This window comes from Carica papaya, chromosome 1 (genome assembly GCF_054855325.1).
Source record: "Carica papaya isolate Zhongbai chromosome 1, ASM5485532v1, whole genome shotgun sequence".
Classification (NCBI taxonomy): Eukaryota; Viridiplantae; Streptophyta; class Magnoliopsida; order Brassicales; family Caricaceae; genus Carica; species Carica papaya.
Window position 1 is genome coordinate 28,874,502 of NC_142309.1, and position 25,349 is coordinate 28,899,850.

At 37.7% G+C, this 25,349-nt stretch overlaps 7 protein-coding genes across 9 annotated transcripts; 3 read left to right on the top strand and 4 right to left on the bottom strand.

The window, feature by feature from the left end:
- Positions 1–898: 898 nt before the first annotated feature.
- LOC110818112 (Tetratricopeptide repeat (TPR)-like superfamily protein) lies at positions 899–3,638 on the bottom strand. Its single transcript, XM_022046871.2, has one exon. The coding sequence runs from the start codon at positions 2,868–2,870 to the stop codon at positions 993–995; it is 1,878 nt and encodes a 625-aa protein (XP_021902563.2). The 5' UTR covers positions 2,871–3,638; the 3' UTR covers positions 899–992.
- Positions 3,639–3,829: 191 nt separating this feature from the next.
- LOC110818027 (uncharacterized) lies at positions 3,830–4,673 on the top strand. Its single transcript, XM_022046764.2, has 2 exons — positions 3,830–3,965; positions 4,060–4,673. Exons 1-2 carry the CDS (start codon positions 3,836–3,838, stop codon positions 4,539–4,541), a joined length of 612 nt encoding a protein of 203 aa, XP_021902456.1. The 5' UTR covers positions 3,830–3,835; the 3' UTR covers positions 4,542–4,673.
- Positions 4,597–6,914, bottom strand: LOC110818025 (F-box protein SKIP23-like). The gene is made up of 2 exons (XM_022046763.2): positions 5,721–6,914; positions 4,597–5,389 (listed from the first exon to the last, which is right to left on the bottom strand). Exon 1 carries the CDS (start codon positions 6,912–6,914, stop codon positions 5,727–5,729), a length of 1,188 nt encoding a protein of 395 aa, XP_021902455.1. The 3' UTR covers positions 4,597–5,389; positions 5,721–5,726.
- A 380-nt stretch (positions 6,915–7,294) lies between these two features.
- Positions 7,295–8,443, top strand: LOC110818111 (putative F-box protein At5g55150). Its single transcript, XM_022046870.2, has one exon. It carries the CDS (start codon positions 7,295–7,297, stop codon positions 8,213–8,215), a length of 921 nt encoding a protein of 306 aa, XP_021902562.1. The 3' UTR covers positions 8,216–8,443.
- Positions 8,444–9,255: 812 nt separating this feature from the next.
- LOC110817996 (uncharacterized) lies at positions 9,256–11,245 on the bottom strand. The gene is made up of 2 exons (XM_022046716.2): positions 9,963–11,245; positions 9,256–9,862 (listed from the first exon to the last, which is right to left on the bottom strand). The coding sequence occupies exons 1-2, from the start codon at positions 11,243–11,245 to the stop codon at positions 9,472–9,474; spliced, it is 1,674 nt and encodes a 557-aa protein (XP_021902408.2). The 3' UTR covers positions 9,256–9,471.
- A 40-nt stretch (positions 11,246–11,285) lies between these two features.
- On the top strand, positions 11,286–20,746 carry AMY2 (alpha-amylase-like 2). 3 transcript variants are annotated; one of them, XM_022046924.2, is made up of 14 exons: positions 14,423–14,712; positions 14,797–14,844; positions 15,343–15,424; positions 15,658–15,697; positions 16,428–16,465; positions 16,751–16,877; positions 16,973–17,199; positions 18,076–18,221; positions 18,313–18,425; positions 18,991–19,079; positions 19,333–19,455; positions 19,577–19,612; positions 20,043–20,141; positions 20,228–20,746. In XM_022046924.2, exons 3-14 carry the CDS (start codon positions 15,407–15,409, stop codon positions 20,417–20,419), a joined length of 1,248 nt encoding a protein of 415 aa, XP_021902616.2. In that variant the 5' UTR covers positions 14,423–14,712; positions 14,797–14,844; positions 15,343–15,406; the 3' UTR covers positions 20,420–20,746. The 3 variants fall into 3 exon arrangements, with proteins under 3 accessions (XP_088065129.1, XP_021902616.2, XP_088065125.1); XM_088208999.1 differs by having other exon boundaries at positions 14,423–14,568; positions 14,669–14,844; XM_088209003.1 differs by lacking the exons at positions 14,423–14,712; positions 14,797–14,844 and adding an exon at positions 11,286–11,423.
- On the bottom strand, positions 11,813–14,366 carry LOC148270521 (Tetratricopeptide repeat (TPR)-like superfamily protein). The gene has a single exon (XM_088208980.1). It carries the CDS (start codon positions 14,109–14,111, stop codon positions 11,949–11,951), a length of 2,163 nt encoding a protein of 720 aa, XP_088065106.1. The 5' UTR covers positions 14,112–14,366; the 3' UTR covers positions 11,813–11,948.
- Positions 20,747–25,349: the final 4,603 nt, after the last annotated feature.

Below are 25,349 nucleotides of genomic sequence, written 5' to 3' on the forward strand. Positions count from 1 at the left end.
CTTCCAGTACACATCTGCTGAGATTTCTGCAACACAAGCGCTTTCCACCGGGACTTCCTACACGCAAAAACCAAACTAAAAAAAAAAAAAAAAAAAAAGTTTATTTAATTATATTGGAGTATACAATTATTTCAAAGAAAATGTTTATCTTCAAACCGATACAACATACAATTTTTATTCAAATTAATAACATATACTTCATGATTATAACCATGTTGTTTTTAAAAATAAAAAATATGTATTAAATAAGTTGATATGATTGTAAATCGAGTCAGATTTAGTAACGCACGTTCAATAGTAGTTCAATATTTATTATGTAACGCATACATTAAAATATAAACATGTTCCTCGCATTCTTTGGCAGTACGTGATAATAAACGGCACAAATGAACTTCGTGGCGTGTGAGAGTCACACGTTACTCTTCGACTTGATTTATGAATTGAATCTTGTTTTATTTAATTTAGAATTCTATCTTTTTGTTTTTAAATACTTAAATAAATTTTTAAAATTTTAGGTACTTCTAAATAGAAAAATATTAACAAAAGATGATAATATAAACTTTATAATTAATATTTACAATATAATTCCTCTTCAAATGCAGAAGTTGTAGGCAATTTTTTGAAGGGAAAATCTTTCTAGGATAGCAGCTAGCAAAAAGTTCATTCATAAATTGATTTGTAATATTTACATCATGGAATTTTCCATATGTATTGTAGTTTGTTTATAAAAAATAAGATGAAAAATTTTTACACACTTACATTTATCAATTAGTGAATATAAGTTGTAGTTTTTGTATACTTTCTTAATGAATCCTCCCATTAGATTAGAAAAAAAATTTATATTGACCTATGTAATATTGTTCGCGATGATCGTATAAATTTATAATGCAAAATGAAATAAAGAATATAAAAATTATGTACCTCGTTAAAATGTGATAATACACAAATGGATCTTACATTAGTTGGTTTTTCCATACCACTGCTTAAAGGAATTACCAATAATCTCCACAAGAACATAATCCATTTTCAAAATGGTGGAATCGCTTTGAATCTCGAATTATAATAGTACGCTTCTCAATTAGAGATATAAACTTTGCGGTGTTGTGACAATCGCAGCATATCCTGAGGTTCTTTGTTATAACCAATGGCATGCCCCTCTTTGTTACCAAAAGCCCAAATGCAATGGCTAACTTCTCGCTGTGCTGATTGATCATATCCTCTTTCACCTCTTCATCAACATCATGCAGGACAGATTCTGTTCTAGACACAAATCCAGCTTCTCGAATTTTTTGCATTACATCCTCCAGCTTTTTATGTATTTTCTCAGATTCAGGATGTGATCGATCACCCACCAAAAACTGATGAATTTCGTCTCCATATTCAATATAACTGCACCCAGGGCTTCTCATAAGACCTCTCTCCTTCATCAAAACCCTAACCTTTGCAGCATCCTTCCATAAACGAGCTGCAGAGAGTATATTAGATAGCATAATATAGTTTCTCGGATCCCATGGGTCTAACACTATCAATAGCTCTGCCACTTCCTTCCCAAGTTCAATATTTCCAAAAATCCTACATGCACCAAGAAGAGCTCCCCAAATAGCAGCATTAGGTTCTAATGGCATGAGTTTGATCATTTCATAAGCATCATTCAACAGCCCAGAGCGACCCAGAAGATCAACCATGCAAGAGTAGTGATCCAACTTTGGCTCAACCCCATAAACTTGTGACATGATTTTGAAGTAATGTTTACCCTCCTTAACAAGCCCAGAGTGACTGCAAGCACTTATCAAGTGAGTGAAGGTAACATGATCAGGTGCCACTCCTTGTTTAACCATTAGCTCAAAATGCTCCACTGCTCTTCTTCCACGCCCGTGCACAGCGTAGCCTGCAAGCATGGCAGTCCAAGCTACTCTATCAGGATAAGTTATCTCCCTAAAGACATCATGGGAATCTTTTAGCCTCCCCAGCTTTGCATACAAATCTAAAAGTCCAGTTAGGATAGCCACGTTGGCATTAAAACCGTATCTAATGATTGAACCATGAATGCTCTGCGCTGGTTTTCCTCTACCTATATTTTCACAAGCTTGAAGAACAGTCAATATGGTGGCTTGATCAGAGTTAATTCCAGCCCGTTTCATCACATTAAAATAATATAACCCTTCTATGGAAAACCCGTTTTGAGTTTGAATTGCAATCATGGAATTCCAAGACACTAAATTCTGGACTGGCATTGCTTCAAACAATCGACAGGCCGCTATTAAACACCCAGACATTCCATAAAAGTTAATAAGAGCATTATTAACTTTTGTTTCTGCAAGCATTCCGAGTTTCAGTGCAATCCCATGAATAAATTTCCCCTCATTTAGAACTCTCACATGATTGCAAACCGAGATTATAGATATAACTGTAACATCGTTGGGTTGCATACCCAGTTCAAGTCTCATCCTGGACAACGCGTTCAAGCATTTAACCAGACAAGATCTTCGCGAATATCCCGTAATCAATGAATTCCAGGAGATCAAATCTTTGTTGGGAATTTCATCAAACAGCTTCTCCGCATGTTCCTCGCACCCCAATCTCATATAAGCAGACACCAACTGATCGCCAATGAACCCGTGACGATAACTCAAAAATTTTAAAACTTGCGCATGAATTGACAAGCAACAAGAGACAGAAGTACAGGTTATCACATCAGCAATTAGATTCGAAACAAATGCGTCTGCATTCGAACGGGTATTGAAGTTTGGTTGAGCAAAAGGAGTAGTGCAGAACCTGCTTCTACAGATAAACCTCTGCAAGAACGAAGGATTGTTTAACCCTATGCCAGAGAAGGCTAGTGCGACCGATAAACAATAAGTTATTCTCATAATCTTCCATGATTGACGACCGAGTTTACGAGAAGCAAGGTTGATGGATGAATTTCGAACGAGTCATTCTTCGGTGTGCTTTTTGCCTGCTCACTTTATTAACTTACGGATCCATCTGTATGTTTACGTGATTGTTTAGGGGCACTTAAACTTCATTATCATCAATTTGTTCATTTGCTGATTTTGAAGATAATAGAAAGCTGTTTATCCATTATATTTGGAATTAATTGAAGGTGTAGAGCTGCAAAGAAGTGAACTTAAAAACTTTTAAAACAAGATACTTGAATTCCACAAACTTCTACTATTTTTGAATGAATATTTGAAAAATCCCCCAGCAGACCCTCCCTTATTTCATGTATACAAGTTGTGTATGTGTAATATGTTATATATTATTAAACTGTGTATAGATATAAGTTGTCGTATATATATATATATATATATATATATAAAAGCTATGCTATTTTTTTAAGACTTTTTTTTTGGAAGCCAGCTAGCGTGGGATGGGTTTAATCTGAAATTTAGAGGGTAAGTCCAAATTCCAATGTAATGGGACAGAGCTTGCATGGAAGCGGCAACAGCAATTCATCCATCACATACGATGATCCAACGGCCAATCAATAATCAACCCCTACAAGTAAGATTAGCCGTTGGATAACGAGTCTTGAAGGGCAGAGATGAAACATGCAAGTATGGGAAACCCCGATAAGATTCTGGACAAACACGTCTTCTCAGTGAATCGGTGAAAATCACATGAATTGAGTCAGATTCTCTTGAATCCATAACGGAAGATGCTTGAGAATATACCCCAGCGGCTTGCCGCATTCAATCCGTGGGCGGCTTAGTTACCGTTTCGGGATAAGCCCCCCAATCTCATCCCTTTCCTCTTTTCGTCACCATATAAACCCACCCACCTCTAATATTTCTCTGCATTCAAGACAATCCCTCGCTCCATACAACTCTACCAAATGACCAAAACCATGGTCGCTCCTGACCACCACCAACAACAACTCCTCCACAAACTTCAACTCTTCAAGATCCAAGGCAGAGACAAACGTGGTCATAAGCTTCTTCGGATCATCGGCAACCTCTTCCTTGGTAATCTATTCACTACTCTGCTTTTTTTTTTTTTTGGAACAATTTTGGCTCTTATAATTTCTTGAAATTTGATTTGAGTTATCGTATGGAACAGCGAGGCATGTGAGTATCGAGGCAGTGAACAAGTACTTGGAGGAGAAGATATACCCAGAGCTTGGAGAGAAGCCGTTTTCGGTGGTGTACGTGCATACGAGAACTGAATGGGGCAAGAACTTCCCGGGAATCTCAGCACTCAGGTCGATCTACGATGGGATTCCGATCAATATTAAGAATCAACTGGAGGCTGTTTATGTAGTGCACCCGGGACTACAGGCCAGACTCTTCCTCGCCACCTTTGGTCATTTTATCCTCAGCGGAGGATTATACGGGAAACTCAAGTACGTGACGAGGCTAGAGTTTTTGTGGGAACATGTGAGGAGGAAGGAGATTGAGATACCGGAGTTTGTGTACGATCATGATGAGGAGCTGGAATACCGGCCAGCGATGGAATATGGGTTAGAGAGTGACCATCCCAGAAATTATGGTACACCTTTGACGGACTCTCTGTCCGTCTTCTCGATGAGGTGCATAGCCTAGTAGTAGACTGCTCTGCTATTTTACCTCTTCTTGTCCATATATACACTTAAGAGTGAGTGCCGTGTAGGCAAATCAAAAGTTAAATTGTATCGGGGTCAATATACAAGTAATCGTTAACGCAACGTTTCTGGATGGGTTTAACGTTATGGAGCTCATCCGTACCTGACTATCAGATCAAGAAACTCTTAAAAGCTTATTACACCAAGATTGGCATTCAACAATAACCAATAAAAATCTAGAAAAGAAAGATTTTGTGCTTGCGAGAGTTACGAGGTAGATATGAACTGGGCCTTGGAGACATCCACTGAACTGGGTTTCCCCAGCTCAAAGACAGAGATAAGAAACACGCACACAAAGCAAAAATCAGAAGAATCTCTGTTCACTGAACACCAAATTTGGAGAATTGCCTAGGTGGTGGCCAGGCTTGAACTTTGAGCAGGTGAAATCCATCCTGTTCCTGGAAAATTTTAATGTTGTGGAGATTATCAAAAAAACCCAGGCTCTGCTGATCAAATCACGTGTCTGTGGCTGCCAAATTTTGGGGCCAGAATCTGCTGATCAGATTGTAATAAGTTATATGTTTAATGCAGATAAGCCCCCAGATGAAACCATAAACAATAGCACTTGCCAGTTCTTGATCCAACAATATGCCCAATAGCGCAGTACACACTGATTGATTTACCCATAAAACATAAGCTCCAAAGATCTTGAATATATTAAGCATATAACAGAACAGAACAGAACTGAACAGCACAAGATAGCAAGTGTATCATCTTCATCTGTTTTATAACACAACCCACACAGCACATGGCTAGGTTACCTGTTTCCCCGAGCAAAATCCCTTCAGCCTGTCAGTCAATACATACGAACTCAAGAATTATTTCGAAAGGAATTCCACAAATTTTGATGATTTGATGAATGTATATCCAAGTGGGACTGTTCTTAGCCTAATAAGCAATTCACACATTTGAATTATTATTCCTTGTATTATAACTAGGTTACTATTATGACTATCATAAATCTTATTTGGTAGGCAATCTATTAATTGCCATTGGACCTGACCAAGCATCAGAACTAAAATTCTTACAACGCTGCATCTTGAAATCTATATGCTTCAAAATACTCGATCAATGAAGTTTTGAATCAAACCTGTAATTTACATAAAGCACTTGTACTGACCTTTATTTAGCACGGATTAGGGGTAATCCAAATCGGAGGTGGCCACTGTAGCCCATAAAAAGAATTCGCAGGGTAGCAGGGCAACGGCTCGATGCTTCCGTCTGATAACCTGTAAATGCCCAAATCGGGTTCTATGAAAACCCCATCATTAGTGTAGGAATAATCATCGGTGTAATATACGCAGTTCCCGGTACAACCTGGAAAATCAGAAGCTGAAAATGACAATGAAGAATTTTCACCCACAAATATCATATTATCGCCCAAGTTTAAGATTCTCTCCCACTGTAACCCGCTCGCGTCAAGCCTGAACACCTCAAAGCGATTGGTCCTAAAGATCAAATTCTGCCTACTAGGCTCGAAATCCAACTCAAGATCAAGATACCGGGTCACCAGCAACAACTCGTCTCCCAAACCAACCAAATACTGCATATCACCACCGAGTTGTCGTGGCGTTTCGACGATCGAAATCTTAGGCGTATAGCCCCGAAGATCACACACCATGATTGTTCCGTACTTATCGACAGCGTAGAATGATCCCTTGAAGAAGATGACATCTTCACAATAAGAAAGCAAGCCTTCAATCAACCTCCAACAGTTGTCTCCGTTTCTGCAGTAGGCTAAATCGCCAGTTTGATTCAGAATCGCTAATGCGAAGAAGCCTGTATCCATCCCGGGACTGGAGGATAATACGACTTTCTTGATGAAGTAATCACGCATTTGCCTTAGATTGCGCGTGTAGCGATCGCCGGAAGAGAGTAAAAGAAGTAAGTATTCTCGGCCGATATGAGAATAATTGAAGGCTATAACATTAGGGAAAGAGGAGAGCGGAGGGAGAAAAAGCTTGGCCCGAGAGAGCGGATTTAGAAGTATAACCTCAGGGGTTTCGTCGAGGAGTACGAGCCAGCCGTGGGAGGAGCCGCAACTGCGCTTGCGCGAAGCTGCTTCTGAGAGGTTGAGGATGTGGACCTTGTGGTTGGAAAGATCGAAGAAGGCACGGCGAGGTTGGAGCCGGGACTGGGATTTGGGAAGCATAAGCCATGGGAGCTGAGGAGGGAGATGGGTCGGAATACTGGGTACGGAGGACCGCCACGTGCGACACACGGCCTGAAACCGGAGGTAATCGCCATAGATAGTGAGTTTTTTGGAGATTATATCCACCAATTCTTTTGGGAGTTGGGTCCAATCCACACTCATCTTTCAGAGTCTTCTCCAATCCCCCTGAGAAACTCCTTCAAATTTGGAGCGTTGACAATTGACAAACAGGGAATAGCAAAAAGATAAATACACGAACCTGACTTTTTTAAAAATAAATTAAAAATTATATGTTTAAAGAAATTAAGCTTATCTGAAACAGATAACTCTTCAATGATACGTTAATATTTTCGTACGTTTTTTTCTTTTTTACTCTTCTTGTTTAAAATTTGACAGGGTTTCCTATTCGTACGAGGAAATCCTTGTAGTGTTCGGTTTTCCCGAACCTAGTATATAAGCATACAACTAAACGGGCAGAGGGTAAAGTAGAACGAAAATTTTCGGACTAATCTCAACTAACACCTTCCTTCTTCTTTTGGCCAATGATTTGCCATCATCGCCCAAGCCTACCCAAGATCAACTTGTGCAACAGGATTCTCAACGCTTGCAAGAAGCTTTCCTGCATCTCCGCCACGAAAGTACACGGTCATGAATCACCAGCTGTTGGAGGAAAGAGAATCTGCGGATCATCAAGAGGTTGGCTTATCGTAGCCGATAAAACCTCTGCCATTACTCTGGAAAATCCTCTCAGAGGACTCAAAATCCAACTCCCGCCATTCTGCCCAGCAGCCGGGAAACAGGAACTTGTGCATAAAGCCATATTATCTTCTGACCCTGAAACCCAGGAGCAAGACTACTCTGTCATGATAATATATGGAGAGAACCGAGAGCTAGCTCGCTACGATTCCGGTAACAAAACATGGACTATGTTACAAGAAGCTGGATCTTTCTACGACGATATCATATCGCACAAGATAAATTTTTATGCGGTTGATGGGTATGGAAGAGTTGTTCGTTGTGAGAAAAGTAACGTTAAAGAAATTGCAGGACCATGGTTTTTCAAGGGAAACAGAGTATATCTGGTGGTGATAGAGGAACAATTGAGTCTTATAATTAGACACTGGAAAAATAACCCTGTTTCTGGTCAGAAAATAACACATAAATTTGAGGTGTACGATCTGGATGGTCCTGAGAATTGGGTACATACCGACTTGGATGGTTGGTCGGTTTTCGTGGGCCAAAATCAGTCATTAGCGGTGCGGGTTGCCGGTAGCAACATATTAAAAGGTAATTGCATCTACTTCACAGATGACAATGGAGATTTGCACAAGAATAGCATCACTGATGGCCGCGACCAAGGTGTGTTCGATGTAGAAGATGAAACTATCAGTTCTTTACGCTGCTATCTTCAAGATTTTCCACCAAGAGGTGTTTGGCCACAATCAATCTGGCTTGAAAAATAGCTAGCTGATTGAATTGAAAGTGACGAACATAGAGAACGAATTTGATATGTCTTCTTGCTTGAGAACAAACAGATAATTTAGTCTACCAAAAAGAGTTTCTCTCTTTTTATCTTTATTCAGTGATAGAATTTTATATCCTCAACAGATGTAAATTAATTATATACATATTTTTGTATGTTTGAAACAAATTAATATTCTTTATGTAATCGTCTTAAAGTTTTGCATTTACTTTATGGAAATTTTATTGGAATTCAATAAAATTGAAACCTTTATCTAAATTTGACTAGCTAACTATTGCAGCAATACACAGTGGTTTCGGTAGATTAATCAAGTTTATAACTTTTTCTCTTTTTCAAATTTAGATTATCTTCCTTTTTCTTCCAATTGGAGATTTTTTTTTTTTTTGAAAAAACCAGAATTTAGCAAATTGCGGATGCTACCACTTTATCCTTTTCTTTAGTAACTGTTACTTTTTATTCAAACAAGACGGGGGGACATCCCTTCATTGTCTTTCTTTTCTCCCTTACTTAGCTCAATCTATACACGGTGTTAGAGAAACAAGATCAGAACGACTAGCCAAATCTGACAATTGCAAGGATACACAGTGATTAGGATGCTGCTACTTTCCTCCAAACTCTTTTTCAAGTGAATCTTTATGGGTCCTATTTCCTAGGCTTGTTTCATTAGGGGAAGACGGTATGATGACAGTCAAAGGTCAGTACCTTCATAATCCACTCTAGTTTGCTTGTTGACTGACTATGATTTGAGTACTGTTATTACTATTTTTTTTTTCTTTTTGGGGAAGTATGATTTAATCTACTCTGAGTGATAAAGTTAGGCTTTGGCTAGGGGGTTGGAATGGGTTTTATTTTCTGAGATGCCCCTACCCTTCACTTTGAAAAAGCTCTTGTTTTCATTTCAACGAAGCAGTTGAAGAGTTTAAAGGAGGTACTATCATTGGATTTGGTTTAAATTTACTTCCATTCTCATTCAAATTTTACATCTTAATTGTTATGCATGGAAGAAGTAAGAACTCAATATTTTGACAGATAACTGATATCATCATTTATTTTAAATAAGAACATGTAAATACTAGGCCAACTAATCCGTGATGATCATGGATGATCCATAAAGCATCAATATTTATCAAATCCGTCCTTTCTAATAAATACCAAAATCATGATAAGTGTTATATAATAATAGCAAAAGCTAGGCCAGTCAAGAGTCAACAAAAGGTCTATTTGCACGAGATGAAGTCACTCTGACCTGTTCTCTGCTTCACAAATTTTCCCTTGAATGATCCCTACATTAATCTCCATTCCACTTGTTGTTTCAGCGGTTACTCCATTCTTCTCCACTCCATCACCTTCCTTTTCTGCAATATTTTCACTCCTGACAACACACAAATCAGGATAATTTCGGTGGTTCAGAGAATGCAGCCATAGAGCTACAACTCCATCTTTATGTTCAGTTGATGCTATATGGGAGTATATATGCTTCATCTTGAAGGCTTCTGCTTCTTCCTCGTAGTCTTTCATGGACAGCTCTTCATGACTGTCTTTCCATTTCTGGTTATATGATGCAAACAGACACTCGTCCAAGTATAGGCCAACCTCCGGTGCTGTTGGCACATTAATATTCACATCCCTATAGTTCATATAGCGTTGAACGAAACACAAAACATTAAGTAAAGGCAGGCTTGGAAACCAACAGGAATAGCTGGAAGAAAGAATACGAGATAACTTACTTTTGAAAAGCAGTATCAAATAATTCCTCAGAAGCGCAATTCCTCATGATTGCCACTGCAAGACCAATCATCTTCCGAATTTGATGAAGCATGAAGCTCTGTCCAACGACCTCACATTTGACAAATTCAATACCTTCAACGTTAACTGTCGTGTTTGCATGAAACGAGACAATGTATCGTTGAGCAGAAGGGTCTTCAGCTTTCGTTCTTGTAGTGAAGTTATGGAAGTTGTGAGACCCAACATAATGCTTCAATATTTTGTTGAATCTCTCCTTCTCCTTCAGACCATAACAAAACTCACTTCTTTTCACGGGTTTATCCTCCCCGTTAATTTCCTCTTCTTCAACTGATTCCCTCAATTCTTTTGGCAACCCAGAACCAAAAGCATCCTCATTTTGGGCGGGACCAGTAGCACTGTCAGAGCTTGTATCATTTTCTTTCTTACTAGACTCTGTACAGGCATCAATTTCATTTTGCGTAAAAACATTTGTCCCGACAGCCACTTCAGAATCCGTCATATTAACATCACCACACTCCTTAGAGACCATAGAGCTCTCTTCAACCTCGGGGTTTACTATAACAGCCCCATTGTTCGACGAAATGCTTGACTGAACTGTCACAGATTTCTTTTCAAAACTGCGTTTACCCATCACACCAACAACCTTACGCCCCCTCTCTGAACATTCTAAGCACTTGACAAGTTCGTTTCCCGATCCTAAACTGGCCAAGACACTCTCCCTATCGGGATGCGAACAGGGATCTAGAGCAAAGACAGGAATAAGATAAACATACCTCCTCCGATCGCAAAACTTCTTAGCATTAAACGATGCCGTTGCGCGTTTATACCCAAAAATCCGAATTTGAGAGGGAAGATAGGAATTGAGGCGTTCTACTAGACCAGGCGGATCGATATAAAACCGGCCAGAGACTACCTGGCCCACGGCGCTAACGCCCTTATCAGTACGAGCCGAACGAGCCCAATCGTAGCGTTTGGGATTGCCCCGATCATGCTCCGGTACGGCGCCGGAGTGGAAGAGGACTTCTTCGAGGTCCCCTTCAATGGTTTTGGCACCCGGATTCTTCTGCATGCCTTGATAACCCACGCCACAATAGGCAAAAAAGATGGCGATCTTGCGGCGCTTGTATCTCTGTTTCCTGGACGTATTGGTGGTGGTGTCTTCATCGTCGGAGGTGGTAGTTGTGGACATTTTGATCTTTTTAAGTTCCGGTTCTTGATCTGACGATAACGATGGTATGATGGATTTGGTATCTGAGTTCTCCATTTTCAATGATATAAAGCGATACAGGCCTCCATCTACAGTTTTAAGTATCCCCTTTTAAAACCCTAAAGCGTAGACAACGGAGTTAATTACTTTGATTTCTTTACAATGTCAGTTCTGTGTTTTAGTTTGACCAATCAGAAGCTGAGTAGCAGGCTTGATAACTGTTCGCATCCTCCAAGTAAGTGGGCTCTTCTTTTGTTTTTAAATCATCCCACCGGCATAAATATTTGCAACAAAGGCTCCAATTACAGATTTCTATTGGAAAATTCTGAGAAAAAATTTAGAAGATCTTAATGTTTTCTTATCATCACAGCAGAAAAAATTACTCCTTTGTTTTTAGGGTTCTTTCCTATGTGAAAAACAGCGTAACATTTACACAATTTTCTGTCTACAATATAAATAAAATATATTAATTATTGTTTTTGAACTGAATAATTAATAAGATTTTTCTCTGTGTCCTCTTATATTATGATTATTGTTATGTGTATACTTAATTAATAAAATTATGAATATAAATAGAATATGCAGTGAAAATTACCTCAAAAAAAATAAACTCCGTAGTTGAAGTATGTATAACTTGGAATATTTATAGCATATATCAGTAATTCAGGTTAGTATATAACTCTGATGGAACTTTTTATGGGAAGAAGTATATAGCAAAGAATGGAATTAAGTTAATCATGTGTGTTTAATGAGGAAATTATCACATACATGATACATCTAGTTCTACCTCAGAGTAGAAGCTACGGAAAGTCACAGAAGCTGAATCAGGGGTAGGTTTGTATCCTTCATCCTTCATTTGCTTGCTTAGACTTCTCATCTCCGCACGTATTTCTTCAATCTGTGGATGCATCTGGTCTCCAACCACAAAAACATGAACGTTACTCCTAACTTGTATCCAGCTACATCCAGGCTCCTTACTTATCCCTCTAAGTTTCATCATCCTCATCACTCGTTCCACATCTTCCAACCTGCCCAACGCAGTATAAATACTCGATAGCAACACATATGCAGATGATTCTTGTGAGCCCAATTCCATTAATTTCTCTCCAGCATACGCTCCCAACTCGTAGTTACGGTAGTTCTTACAAGCACTCAACAAAATACGCCACAAACACATACCGTGATCTATCTTAGCTGATTCGATGAATTTTTTCGTTTGATTCAGCCTACCTGCACGGCTCAGGATATCAACCATACAAGCATAATGCTCTATCCTTGGAACAATACCAAAATTATTAGACATCATGTTGAAATAAGCCCAACCTCTCTCCACCAATCCCATGTGGCTACAAGCAGACAGAATGTTCACAAATGTAACATAGTCTGGCTTAGTGCCTTCCACTAGCATATCCTCAAAAACTTCCAAAGCTTCATGACCACGTCCATTTTGAGAAAGTCCTGATATCATTGCATTCCATGAAACAACATCTCTTGAAGACATCCTCTTAAAGACAAGGTTTCCGTCTTCCAAACTTCCACACTTTGCATACATGGTCATAAGAGCACTTCCAATTGGGACTTCTAGATTAAATCCATGCTTAATGGCACAGGCATGGATTTGCTTTCCCTGTTCCAAAGCAGCAAGACTTGAGCATGCTTTTAAGACACTAGCCATGGTAAGCTCATTGGCCAAAATCCCCATCTTCTGCATTCTTCCAAACAAACTAAGAGCTTCTTCGTTTTCTCCATTTTGGACATACCCTCCAATCATTGAAGTCCACAGAACAATATCAGCTTCTTGTAAATAATCAAACCCCTTTCGAGCATCCACTATGCTACCACATTTTGCATACATGTCAACCAATGCGGTCACTATAAATATTTGTGATTCATATCCCAACTTCAACATATAGCCATGCACTTGCTGCCCTTCTTCAACAGAACCAAAATCGCTGCAAGCATTAATGACGCCAACAAGAGTAAACTCACTAGGCTGAACTCCAGAAAAATGCATTTTCGAGAACAACAACAAAGAATTAAGGGAATCCCCACTTTGTGCGTAGCCAGTGATCATTGCAGACCACGTAATGGAGTTCTTATGATCGGAAAATTCAAATGTTTGAAGCGCGTCATTCAAGCTTCCGCATTTGGCATACATGGTCACCAGAGCATTCTCCACAGAAGTAAACATTAATAGTCCAACTTTTACAGCAAGACAATGAATTTGCCTACCGGTATTGAGACAATCCGAAACAGCTAAAGCGCTAAGGGCACTAGTGAAGACAAACTCGCTTTGACATGCACTGCCCTCTTTTCGCATCAATTCGAAAACCTCCAAGGCCTCCAAGGCAAGCTTCTGTATTGCATATCCAGAAATCATAGTAGCCCATGAAACCGAATTCCTCTCCGGCATTCTATCAAACAGCTTACGTGCCTCCTTGACAAGGCCACCTTTGCAATACATGTTAAGCAACGAACTCCCAACGAAGACATCGTAAAAGCTTTCCGTTTTGATGGCAAGCGCGTGAGCTTGCTGTCCACCTGAAGTACCGGAAAAATTCGACACAGCAGTAAAAACCCCAGCGTAAGTATGAGCATTGGGTAGCACATTCTCTGTTCTCATTTGCTGAAAGAGTTGCATTACAAAAGACGATCCTGTTGGACCCTGTTGAGAGTAGCCGTTGATCAGGCAGTTCCAAGATACAACATCCTTGTCCCCTATGTTCTTGAAAACGAGCTTGGCTTTGGACAAGTGGCCGCATTTGGCGTAGAGGTTGACGAGGCTGTTGGCGAGGTATACGCAGGAAGAGGAGCCGTTTCTGATGATCTGTCCGTGCAATGCGCGCCCCTTTTGGAGATTCTTCTGTTGGGTGCATTGGATAAGTTCAGTGAAGAAGGAACGACTGGGAGGAGGACGAGTCATCAACTCCCCCAAGTTCCAGTTTCCAGTAAGATAGGCAGCTAGCAAAAATAGATGATTGATGATGCATGGTTCATTTGAGGGTGTTTGAGCAAATGATCGTATAGACTGCGATAAACTGTTTACATTTCTTGCAGCGCACTAGTATGTTTACTGAATTGATTGATGTTTGGTGGTGCCCTGGATCTTTCCCAGCGCGCGCAGTTTGGGGTGCTCTGATTTTTCATTTGAACCTTCGAAAGCAGAGAAAAAAGCCCATTGAACCCTGTGTATGTAATGGGCCTAAGCCGATTATATGCGCGTCCCTATAGGTGTGCGATACACTGTAAGGTCATTCATTCAGAAAATATTTTCAAATTAACGATCCTAAACTCACAATTCCAGCCGAATTCCCTCTTTCACATCAAAGGGTCCGAGTCAGCTACTCACTGTCCCGCTGTTAGCCGTTAAAAATAAGGAAGTATGAACTTTCTACCAATTAGAAAAGCCGATTCCCTTTCTATCAATTCCCCACTCCCTGCTCTTTGTCGTTGCAAACAGAAATTCTTTTGTTATGGCAGAAAATCAATATTCCCTGGTCACTTTTTGGTGAACATTTTTTACGGTATGGAACAAACTGCGTGATTCCAATTCGGTGGTGCTAGCTGGAGCTCAATAGAATTTTTGAGCTTTTTCTTTTTATTTATAGGCCAAAGGCGAGAAACCTGAGCTCATGTTGCGATCGATACCAGCTTTGGTATTTGCTTTCCCTCCATAACGTTGTTTTTTTTTTTCTAGGGTTTTCTTCTATGATTTCTTTCATTTCATTTCTATTATTTGTGCAAAATTATGCCATGTTAAGTTGTAGATTCTTTAGGTTCGTGTTGTTTGTTGAAATTTCATAATTGGTTTCTGTTCTTGAACATCCTTATCTAATGCCTTTTTTTTTAATTGGTAGTTCAACATTCTATAATTTATAGCAATTCATTCAGGAGTAATCTATAATGCGTTGTGGTTAGGTAGATAATGTGTTTGTTTGGTTTATCTTTCGAAACTGAAATGTTTGAGGGAGAAAAAATAAAAGTGCTTATGAGAGAGTTTATAAGAGAGACTTATTGCAGAAGTATCTTCTTCTCTTATAATTATCATCGTTATTGTTATGGCATAATAATATGGAATGAAACTTTTTAACTCTTTTCTTGCTTCCACGTTACTTGAAGTCCAACCTCATATTAGGTGCCTATTGTGGATGCAGGGTATTTCACTGTGTTATTGGTCCATCGGGAGTCAGAGCTTGGGTCTCTGCTACTTGAGTTGATATGGGTAATCAACAAAATGTATGTCCCTTTCTGCTTCAACTCTGCTTTATCGCCCTTTATTAATAGTTGATCCTTTAGGTTCTTTCCTTTTCAAGAAAACGTTGAAGGTATACATTACTGTTATGTTGTTTCAAGTTATTCATTTTTGTACCCATCTGCATTTTGTCCAGGATGAACTCACCGACTTTCTTTTTTGAAACAAACTGGACCTTTGTTGCATGTCTCTGATCTCATATTTTGTTCAAGTGCAGGGTCAGGGCTCTGATGGAAGTAATCAACAAATTGATATTGGTATGCGTAATTATTTTTCCTTAGTAGGTTTTCCAAATGTATTGAGGTTCCTCGACTTGTCACTCATATGAATTCCCTCTGGCCAACACCCACCCCAAAACAAAATTTTTAATGATCAAACTTTGGTTGCTTATGTTAATGCACCTGTGAACAAAGAATTATTTGCCTTTAAACAATAGAGAACATAGTTGTTGAATGGAGCTTAAAAGTGGTCAGTATATTTTTCGACTGGGCACTCAACCAAGTATGGCATTGTTGGATGAATCCTTACATGGTAAACCTGAGGACTGATGTCCCAGCACACAATGCCTCCTCTATGTTAACTACGAGTTTTATCCCAGGAAAAAAATCAAAACCAAGATGTCCAGATATGCTTTTTCGTCCCAAGATTTTCCCTTGACTGCTGATGAACCCTGTGGGAGCCTAAAAGGAGTTAATATTTTTATCAAATTGTTAGTGATAGCAAGAAAAAAAAAAGCCAGAAAAAAGTGGATAACCTTGATTTGTAATCATTTTCTTTGGGGAATTTTGTAATCACTTTTGAATGAATAAATCAGGGCTTAGGTGATCTGTCTTTCTAAGTTGTGCTTGCATCACTGATGAAACAATAAAACATGTGTTGAGATGAGATGCACTGGATTATGTTTGATATCATGGACTTTAGTTTGAGAACATAAGGCCTGGATATTCCTGTTCACTCTTCTAAATGTGTTTTTGGTTTGAATTTCAGATGCAACAATACGCAATGGAAGGGAAATCCTTTTTCAGGTAATTAATGTTTATTTGCTCGTTTTTACAGAGGACGTACAGTCAAAAAGGCTTCTTTTGCTCCACAAAATACAGTAATATACAACATAATGTGGAGCAAACTATCGGAAACCAGAATAGTTTTCTAACTTTGATTTTAGAGATGCATCTAATGTTCTGGGGAATCAATAACTGTGAGCCATTAAAAGCATTGTCAGATACAGTTATTCTATTAGATTTAACAGTCACTTCCAGAGCCTTAGGACTATGAGGTATTTAGATCTGACAAGAAATTTGTGTCAACAGGCTTTTAACTGGGAGTCTCATAAGCACAATTGGTGGAGAAACTTAGAAAGAAAAGTGTATGATATTGCAAAATCCGGATTTACATCAGCATGGTTGCCACCAGTGACTCATTCCTTCTCCCCTGAAGGTAAAAGGAGAAATTCCCTAAGTTCTAGATGGTATCTGGTCATATCTTTTTGTGGGAAATTAGGAGTAACTTTCCTGGGTTTTCTTCTGTTGTAGGTTACCTTCCCCAGAATCTTTATTCCCTTAATTCAGCATATGGTTCTGAGCAGCTTTTAAAAGCTTTGCTTCAAAAAATGAAGCAGTACAAAGTTCGAGCGATGGCTGACATAGTTATCAATCATCGTGTTGGAACCACTCGAGGTCATGGCGGAATGTATAATCGTTATGATGGAATTCCATTATCATGGGATGAACATGCTGTTACATCTTGTACTGGTGGATTGGTTAGGACTTTTTTTTACCTAAAAGTCCATTTTCACATCCTTTTTATGCCGTCTTCATAATGTTTCTTTTAAGTAATGGAAATCTGTTGTATGTTAACAGTTAAATAGTTTAGAAAGTTTTTAAGAATAGAATTGGTTTGATCACAATGCTTTTTTATTCTTGGATAATTCACTTACATGATAAGCAAGTTGAAGAACTCCCCAATTTTCTCCCCTACCCATAGTTCAGTAAGGAGCAGAAAAACTAATCTAGGGCAACAGGCCTTTTGTACCAAGTTTAAACGGTGTATCTGAAGAACACACGATATACTTGCCAAACTGACAAGCAAAATGGAACGGCCTGTATTAACTGTTTACTTCTGTTGGTTTCACCCTCACATGATCCCTTCTTGTTTGATGCAAGTAAGAATCATGATCTGATTGACCTTTAATTTAGCATTGGTGTTCCTTTGCTCCTTGCACCATGGTATGACGACTCATAAATCTGACAAATAAATTGCGGAGGATTTACGCGAGTTATCTCTTTGTGTAGTGTCTCTTGGAAGCAAATTAGGTGCCTCCATGAATAAGAGGCATGCTTTCTAAGCCTATATAAGTTCTATATTTCCATGGACAAACTGAATCCCAGTATTCCCAAGGTCCATTCAGAGTAAATGTGGAAAATGTGGAATTCGTTAGCAACCAATGCTGCCAAAAAGTTCCAGTTACATGCATGTCTGCATGTGCATATCTGTAACTTTTTAGACGAAATTAAAGATGGCAGTGAATTGAGCTTATCTCTTTGCGCGACTTGGCTATAAGTTTTTGCATGTCGAAAATGATTAAAATATGAAGTGTCAGGTTGGATATTTTTAACTAATAAGTGTTTGATTCCAGGGCAATCGGAGCACAGGGGACAACTTCCATGGGGTTCCAAATATTGATCACACCCAACAATTTGTTCGAAAGGACATTGTTGGCTGGCTGAAGTGGCTACATGATAATGTTGGATTTCAAGATTTCCGTTTTGATTTTGCGAGAGGGTAATCACATTTGCCACCTTTGGGGAACTATGTTTTTTTAATTTTTGTAGTTGATACCACAAGATTTAACATTTCTTAAGGCTTTTGTTAGTTACTCGCCAAAGTACGTGAAAGAATATATTGAAGCTGCAAAGCCATTATTTTCCGTTGGAGAATATTGGGATTCTTGTAGTTATAATGGTCACGGTTTGGACTACAACCAAGGTACTGTACTTCATTTCCTTTTCTTTTTATCATCTTAAAAAGGATAGCTACCTTATAGTACAGTTACCTCTTTGAGTTCATTTCCTTGTCAGATTACATTGGCAAGACTTAAAGTGCAATAATTTCTGTTAATGGAACGTTCATCTGAGCAGGATAAAAATAAAAACATAACTTTTCTTCATTGAACGATGACATAATTTTGCTTCAAATATATTTTTAGTATTTGACTATTTGTTGTGAAATTGGAAAATTTTGGTTTCCTTTTACATATCGTTAAGAGGCTAGTTGTCCAGTCTCAAAGCTCCTTCACTTCTGTTTGCGTTAACGATTCAGAGCGCTATTGATATGTTGATCTTCTTCGTTTATCCGCTTTGGTCTTAATTGAGCAATCATATATACCTCCATGGTGCTTCCTTTCCACCCATCACCTTTCACCTTTTCCTTTCGCTACTCATTGGTACAGATCATGAAGTCAAATAATGAGCATATATTTCCTTGCCTTAGCTAGTGAACTTTTATCAGTTTTCTTACGATGCTGTCATGTCGGTGCAAATCCTGTCTGCAGATAGCCACAGACAACGTATCGTCAATTGGATCGATGCAACTGGACAGCTTTCAACTGCCTTTGATTTTACAACTAAGGGAATTCTCCAGGTATATCCAATAAATACACACGATATATGTGGCAATGATCACCATCTCCAGTAAAAGATAATCACGTTATGGGTAGTGTCACTTTAGGTTTAGCAATTGCCAAGATTTGGCACGTAAACTTATTTTGTACACAGCACTTATTTTAACTTATGGCATTATTCTAGTATAATCTTAATGTTACTACCATAGGAAATTACACATTTCCATTGAACTTTAATCTCTGGGAATATGTATCTCATAAGCTACTTTGCAGGAAGCTGTCAAGGGGCAGTTTTGGCGTTTGCGTGATCCCCAGGGAAAGCCACCTGGTGTAATGGGATGGTGGCCTTCAAGAGCCGTGACATTCATTGATAACCATGATACAGGCTCAACTCAGGTATAACATGGTTCACTGCTGTGGGAATACCAAGTCATATACTTGTTACGGTGTAATGATTTTGGATATCAAGTGTTTCAAACTGGATGACCAGACTTCTCACCCAATGACACTTTTTCAGGCTCACTGGCCTTTTCCATCAAATCATATTGTGGAGGTATATGAACTTCTAGCCTAAATTTCTTTTTTTCTTCTTATTCCTTTGGGTGTAATCACAAAGCTGGAGAATCTTTTGATTTTAATTTTATATGAGGTTATGCCCCACAATGCAGCAAAGAGACAGGACAAATCCCAAATAGCTCCACTTTTCAGTGTGATGGGAAAAATTCCAAATCAATTTAAGAAGAATAGATGGAATTTACTCCATTATAACTTCTGCAAAGATACAGCACCACTTCCAACACAGTGCCACTTCTGAGTGTGATTTGGAATATTCCAAACTAATTTAAGAATCTAATCTAATCGTAAATGAAATCAACTTCAAATAACTTCTCCAAAGTTATTGTCTGTTGACTGGGGTGTCCCAGTTATGCTAACCCTTCTTTTTGAACTTTTTTGGTTCTAACATAGATCTGTCTTTTTTGTAGGGTTATGTATACATACTTACACATCCGGGGATACCTACTGTTTTCTACGATCACTTCTTTGATTGGGGTAACTCTATCCATGACCAAATTGTTAAACTGGTATGCTGTTTCCCCCATGTTGATTCATTAGAATATGTCTCTTAGGGACAACTCTTGGACTTCTATAACTTGTAGATATTATGTAGATGGACATCCGGAAGCACCAAGATATTCACAGCCGATCATCCATTAGAATTTTGGAAGCCCAAGCAAACCTCTACGCTGCAATTATAGGAGATAAAGTATCCATGAAAATTGGGGATGGGTCATGGTGTCCCGCTGGCAGAGAATGGACTCTGGCGACCTCTGGTCACAGATATGCAGTGTGGCACAAGTAAAAGTAATTCGTCCTGTGACACCCTTTTCTCCATACTATTCTTTTTTGGTGGTAGTGGTGGATGTCAGTTGGAGTCCGTACACTTCAGACCACTAGTTCCAAAAAGGTATAGTCTTATCTAAGAATAAAACTTCCCATATACAGGTCTTTCATTAGAAAATTATGGTACTAACTTGTCTGTATGAACTGGTAAATGCTTCCTTGAACTTTCGGTAGTAACATCCTATACCATAGGTATAATAAAGCCTACCTTCTAGTGTTAGAAATCGTTGTACTAAATTTTGGATACAAATAAAGCCTCCCATATCCTTAGTGGGATTTGTTTTTAGTTTTGTGCCAGTTACGCAAATGCTTCTTCTCTCTTGTTATGGAAACCGTACTCGGGTGTGGGAAGCTAACCAGTTAACCCTAGTGAGATTTAAGATATTTGTTCGAATAGAATAGGAAGATCAGAAGTCTGCAGCTTGTAACTAGACACGAGTTTTACCAGACTCGTGTTATTATTAGAAAAGATTACGTAGAGCTTAAATTGAAGGACAACTATTAACAGAAAAAAAAATAACAAGTTTAAATAAACACCAGACTTAAAAACATTTAGTCAGAGCGCTCGCACTGCCCTGTGGTGGACAGGTTGTTGGGTTTCCTCTGTGAATCAGATGCCATAAAAATAGTATGGCAAACTACTTGATCTTACTTAAGTTATGACTTACTAATCTATATATAATTCTTAGAATAAAAATTCAAAACTATTGGATTGAGAGGGAGATAAATTAGCAGCTTTTTTCTTTCGGAAGACTGATGGAGAGGATGGCTGGCAAAACAAGAATGACTTCGTTTGTTAAATGGGTTTTAAACCTAATGGTCTGTGATTTCATTTACCCATGGGAGTTTTTTGGGTGGTAGAGAGAAAGGAGAAGAAAGAGAAAGAGAAAGAGAAAGAGAAAAGGGAAAGGGAAACATCACATGATAGATTAGCTGGAGAGGGACACAGCATCATCACCATCATAAGCATTGTCATCGGACTCATCATTCATGTTTTGAAAATTTTACAGATAATTCACCTTCCCCCACAATATCTACATCTAATATTCAACCAATCCAGCATAAAGTCTTCTTTCTTTTCTTTATAAAGTACTTTTAAATATAAGAAAAATCAAAATTCATCATTAATCTTTTCTGTGTATCACGTGACTTGCATAAAGGAAGAAGAAGACATGCAAATTTGTTGTGAAGTGCACTGGAATTTCATTGTCAATTTGTTCTTGGAATCTCCATGATCATCCTTTCTGTAACCTTTTTTCTCTTCCATTTGTAGATCTCAGCTTACACCCTTTGTTCAAACATTATGTACAAATGTTTTGCCACAAAGTTATTTGTATAGCCTTTTTAACTATACTGATTTGTGAAAATATTATTTTTTTTAAGAATTTAATTAGCATTCGTAGAGTTTGATATCAAATGGTAGCAGAGAATGTATTTGCATCTAATATAGTACTTAAAAAGTAAAATTAATCATTCTTGTTTTAATGATAATTAAGCACGTTAATTAGAAAGTTAATAGAAAAAATTAGCAACAATTACGAACTAATGATGAGATGCATGAGAGAGGCGGAGTCGGTCCGCATGCATCAAAAGTGAAATTAAGAGCTCCCCCCCTTTGTACCGCAATCATATAGATGCATGGCGGCATTACTCGTATATCTCCTGAAGATATTTTAATTATATTATATTATACTATATTATATGTATGTCTTTATGTATGCATGCATGTATGTATGGATGTATGTATGTATATGGTATGGAAAATAGTGGTGGAGAGTGGTCCCTCTCCAATCGGCACCTGTATCGCACATCACACTTTTACTTTCCAAGTGGTTTACGTGTATAAATGTGTCATCTCATGTCTGCCATTTGCCCTGCAATTTTACCACAACATATATTTATACATACATATATATCGTACGACTCTTCTCCTTAAGTAATAATAATAAGATTTCAAAAGTCAAAACCGAGTTTTACAGGACAAAAGTTTTTATCTTTTTTTTTTTTTTTTTTAAAGTGATTCGGGAAGTGAAAGTAAAGGTGAGAGAGTCAATTTATTTGAAGCACGATAGTAAAAGTAATATTCTTGGGTTTTGACGAAATTAAGCTAATCCCATTTTACTCAATTTACTGATAATATATGACTTAAATCCTATACAATCACGTATCTTTTCGATGTATAATTGAAATATCACAATTTAAATTAATTTATTGGAGATATATCACTTGAGCGAGTTATATGGATTTAAACAATCATCTAATTTTTTACGTGAGAACACAGTAGAAATTGAAATCAAAGTACATGCACATGATATAATTTTAATTTATATTCTTAAAAATAAACAAAGTGGAAATATTTTTTTCGAAAAGAGGGGAGAGAGAGAGAGAGAGAGGAGAAGGGGGAAAAGGAGAGAGAGAGAGAGAGAGAGAGAGAGAGAGAGGGGGGAGGAGAGGAGAAGGGGAAAAAGGAGAGTGATTGTGAGGGAGTGAACAGGAGAGATGTGCAGTAAGTAAACTTTATAAAGTGGGGGAATGCAATAATAATAATAACTGCGCCTACGTCTTTAGTTCGGAAGCACTTGAGGGACATACATTTGTGTGTGTATATATGTATATATATATATACAGGTACAGTTCCACTTCGATTCCCCAATACCTTACCTTACAATCATGAAAAACCCTTTTTCCATGCATCGAGCTCTCTGCTTATACATACATATATGTATATTAACGAAAAGTTCATCACCAACTACTTTATTACTTTACATATAACTTGTTTAGTCAAAAACCCAAATCAAATATTTGAATAACACACGCAGATATACATTGTAGAGGCTGCAGACATGGATGTTCTTGCCCTAATTATGAGGCTCAGATTCCTTGTAATGTTGACCGAAAATGGAAATAAATCTGGGGTTTAATGCTGATTTGGTTTTGTTAATTTATGGTTAAAAATGTTTTAATTAATTAGTTAAAATCTGATTGATTATTTATAATAATTTTAATTAGAAAGCAGCAAAGGAAATGGTGAAATTTGCTGAAATCCTTTTGGCCTTCTAATTGCCAGTTGCTTTCCGCCCATGTTTTACAACACAACATGCCTGGTACCGAGCCCTTGTTATACATTAGTCCATGTGACAGCTCTGGTAATAATAACGTGCATGCACCATACATATACATATATATATATACTTAAATTCTCATGTTCTTATTTTCAAATTTAGAACATCAACAAATCCAATTTTCCAGGACAATTCTTGATTGACTGCGTACGCTCATAATGTATCATCGTGCATATATCTATCTATAAACATATATATATATATATATATAGAGAGAGAGAGAGAGAGAGAGAGAAGGAGGAGGAGATTACCAATCAGAACTTACTAAGTTTTAAGGTGTTATACATGTATATGTATGTAATTAGGTAATTTCCACCATGTTATCCACCAAAAAAGCTATGACTACGAACATGAAGTGATGTTAAAGCTTCACCTGTAATAATTACAGTTAATTGATTTCTTGTTGGTAGTAATTACTGTGATCATAATTATCTTTTAAATATATACATACAACTCAATTATAACACGAAATTTCAATAAAAATATACCTTAAATAATATTTATATACACAGGGAGATGAATTAATAGTTTTGAACTGTCTTTTATTAATTATTAAAAGTGGGTTTAAATTAGATACTAAATTTATGAGATGTATAATATTAGTCTCAAATATTCAGTGCCCAATGATTCAATCATACCTACCTCCTTACCTCTGACATTTAAACCAGTATATATATATATATATATATATACATACGGGAACAAATTCAAGCTCAGCTTCGTGACTTATAAGGTGTCTGTGTGTGAGTATAGCCAGCTGCTGAGAGGTTAGTTGAAAATTTTTGAAGTAGGAAATGAATGGGTGTGGTTGGGGTAGATTGGAGTTGATAAATGAGGAGGTTCATGGGGTGCTGTCATAATTATTAATTAATACGCATCTTCTTCTGGGAGTTTGTTTGTTGCAAATACTAAATATGATATTATTACTGGGAGTGAAAGTGAATAAGAAAGAGTTATATATATATATATATAGATAGGTATATATATATATATATATAGTTGGTATTATAGAAAAAAGGAGAAAGGGAGAGATTCAAGGAAAGCTGCATATAGAGGTTGTGGGAGTGATGAGTGCGACGTATCAGTCGACAGAAAGGAAGATTTATTTTCATCTCCCTCTATCCTCCCTATACCTTGATAGCGAACAATATATATATATATATATATGTTAAAACAAATATGGATAATAATAATATATATATATATAAGATTGACCTACATGTTTTACCCAACCCTTTTTCTTTCTTTATATGTTCCTTTAGTTTTCACCTAAAAGGCTGGTTTGAATTTTGCACAAATATTATATTTAAGTTTGACTATAAATATATATATATATATATATATTATGGTTGTGCAGTGCAGGGAATTTGAGAGGAGGAGATGAGTGAGGAGCGGGCGGAGTGTTGTAATGGTAGTACCTAGGATTCCACAATCCACAGAATGTGGCAGCCAGTAGGACCTATTAATTGCTGAATTTAATTAATTTGGCTGCACTCACTTGATATGCTTCACATTTTTAACTATATATATATATATATATATATCTGTGTGTGTGTGTGTGTGTGTATATATATATATATATAGTTGATGACGCACGCATTCACATCTCTGTCAACCAGGCAAGAATTATGCGTCTTCATTTTCAATGTTCAAATTTCACCCTCTTCATTCTTAGCTTAGCTGTAGGGGCGTCAACCTCCATGAATACCAGTATGATTCCCAGTGATGGTTAAACATGCATGCCATCAATTTGGGTAGGCTGGTTAT

Excerpts from the sequence above, each read along its gene's own strand:
- LOC110818112 (XM_022046871.2), bottom strand. The coding sequence starts at position 2,870 with ATGAGAATAACTTATTGTTTATCGGTCGCACTAGCCTTCTCTGGCATA.
- LOC110818027 (XM_022046764.2), top strand. The coding sequence starts at position 3,836 with ATGACCAAAACCATGGTCGCTCCTGACCACCACCAACAACAACTCCTC. Across the intron at positions 3,966-4,059 it reads CATCGGCAACCTCTTCCTTG|CGAGGCATGTGAGTATCGAG; the intron begins GTAATCTATTCA and ends CGTATGGAACAG.
- LOC110818025 (XM_022046763.2), bottom strand. The coding sequence starts at position 6,914 with ATGAGTGTGGATTGGACCCAACTCCCAAAAGAATTGGTGGATATAATC.
- LOC110818111 (XM_022046870.2), top strand. The coding sequence starts at position 7,295 with ATGATTTGCCATCATCGCCCAAGCCTACCCAAGATCAACTTGTGCAAC.
- LOC110817996 (XM_022046716.2), bottom strand. The coding sequence starts at position 11,245 with ATGGAGAACTCAGATACCAAATCCATCATACCATCGTTATCGTCAGAT. Across the intron at positions 9,863-9,962 it reads TTTGATACTGCTTTTCAAAA|GGATGTGAATATTAATGTGC; the intron begins GTAAGTTATCTC and ends TATGAACTATAG.
- LOC148270521 (XM_088208980.1), bottom strand. The coding sequence starts at position 14,111 with ATGACTCGTCCTCCTCCCAGTCGTTCCTTCTTCACTGAACTTATCCAA.
- AMY2 (XM_088209003.1), top strand. Across the intron at positions 16,466-16,750 it reads GAAGGGAAATCCTTTTTCAG|GCTTTTAACTGGGAGTCTCA; the intron begins GTAATTAATGTT and ends TTGTGTCAACAG. Across the intron at positions 17,200-18,075 it reads CATCTTGTACTGGTGGATTG|GGCAATCGGAGCACAGGGGA; the intron begins GTTAGGACTTTT and ends GTTTGATTCCAG.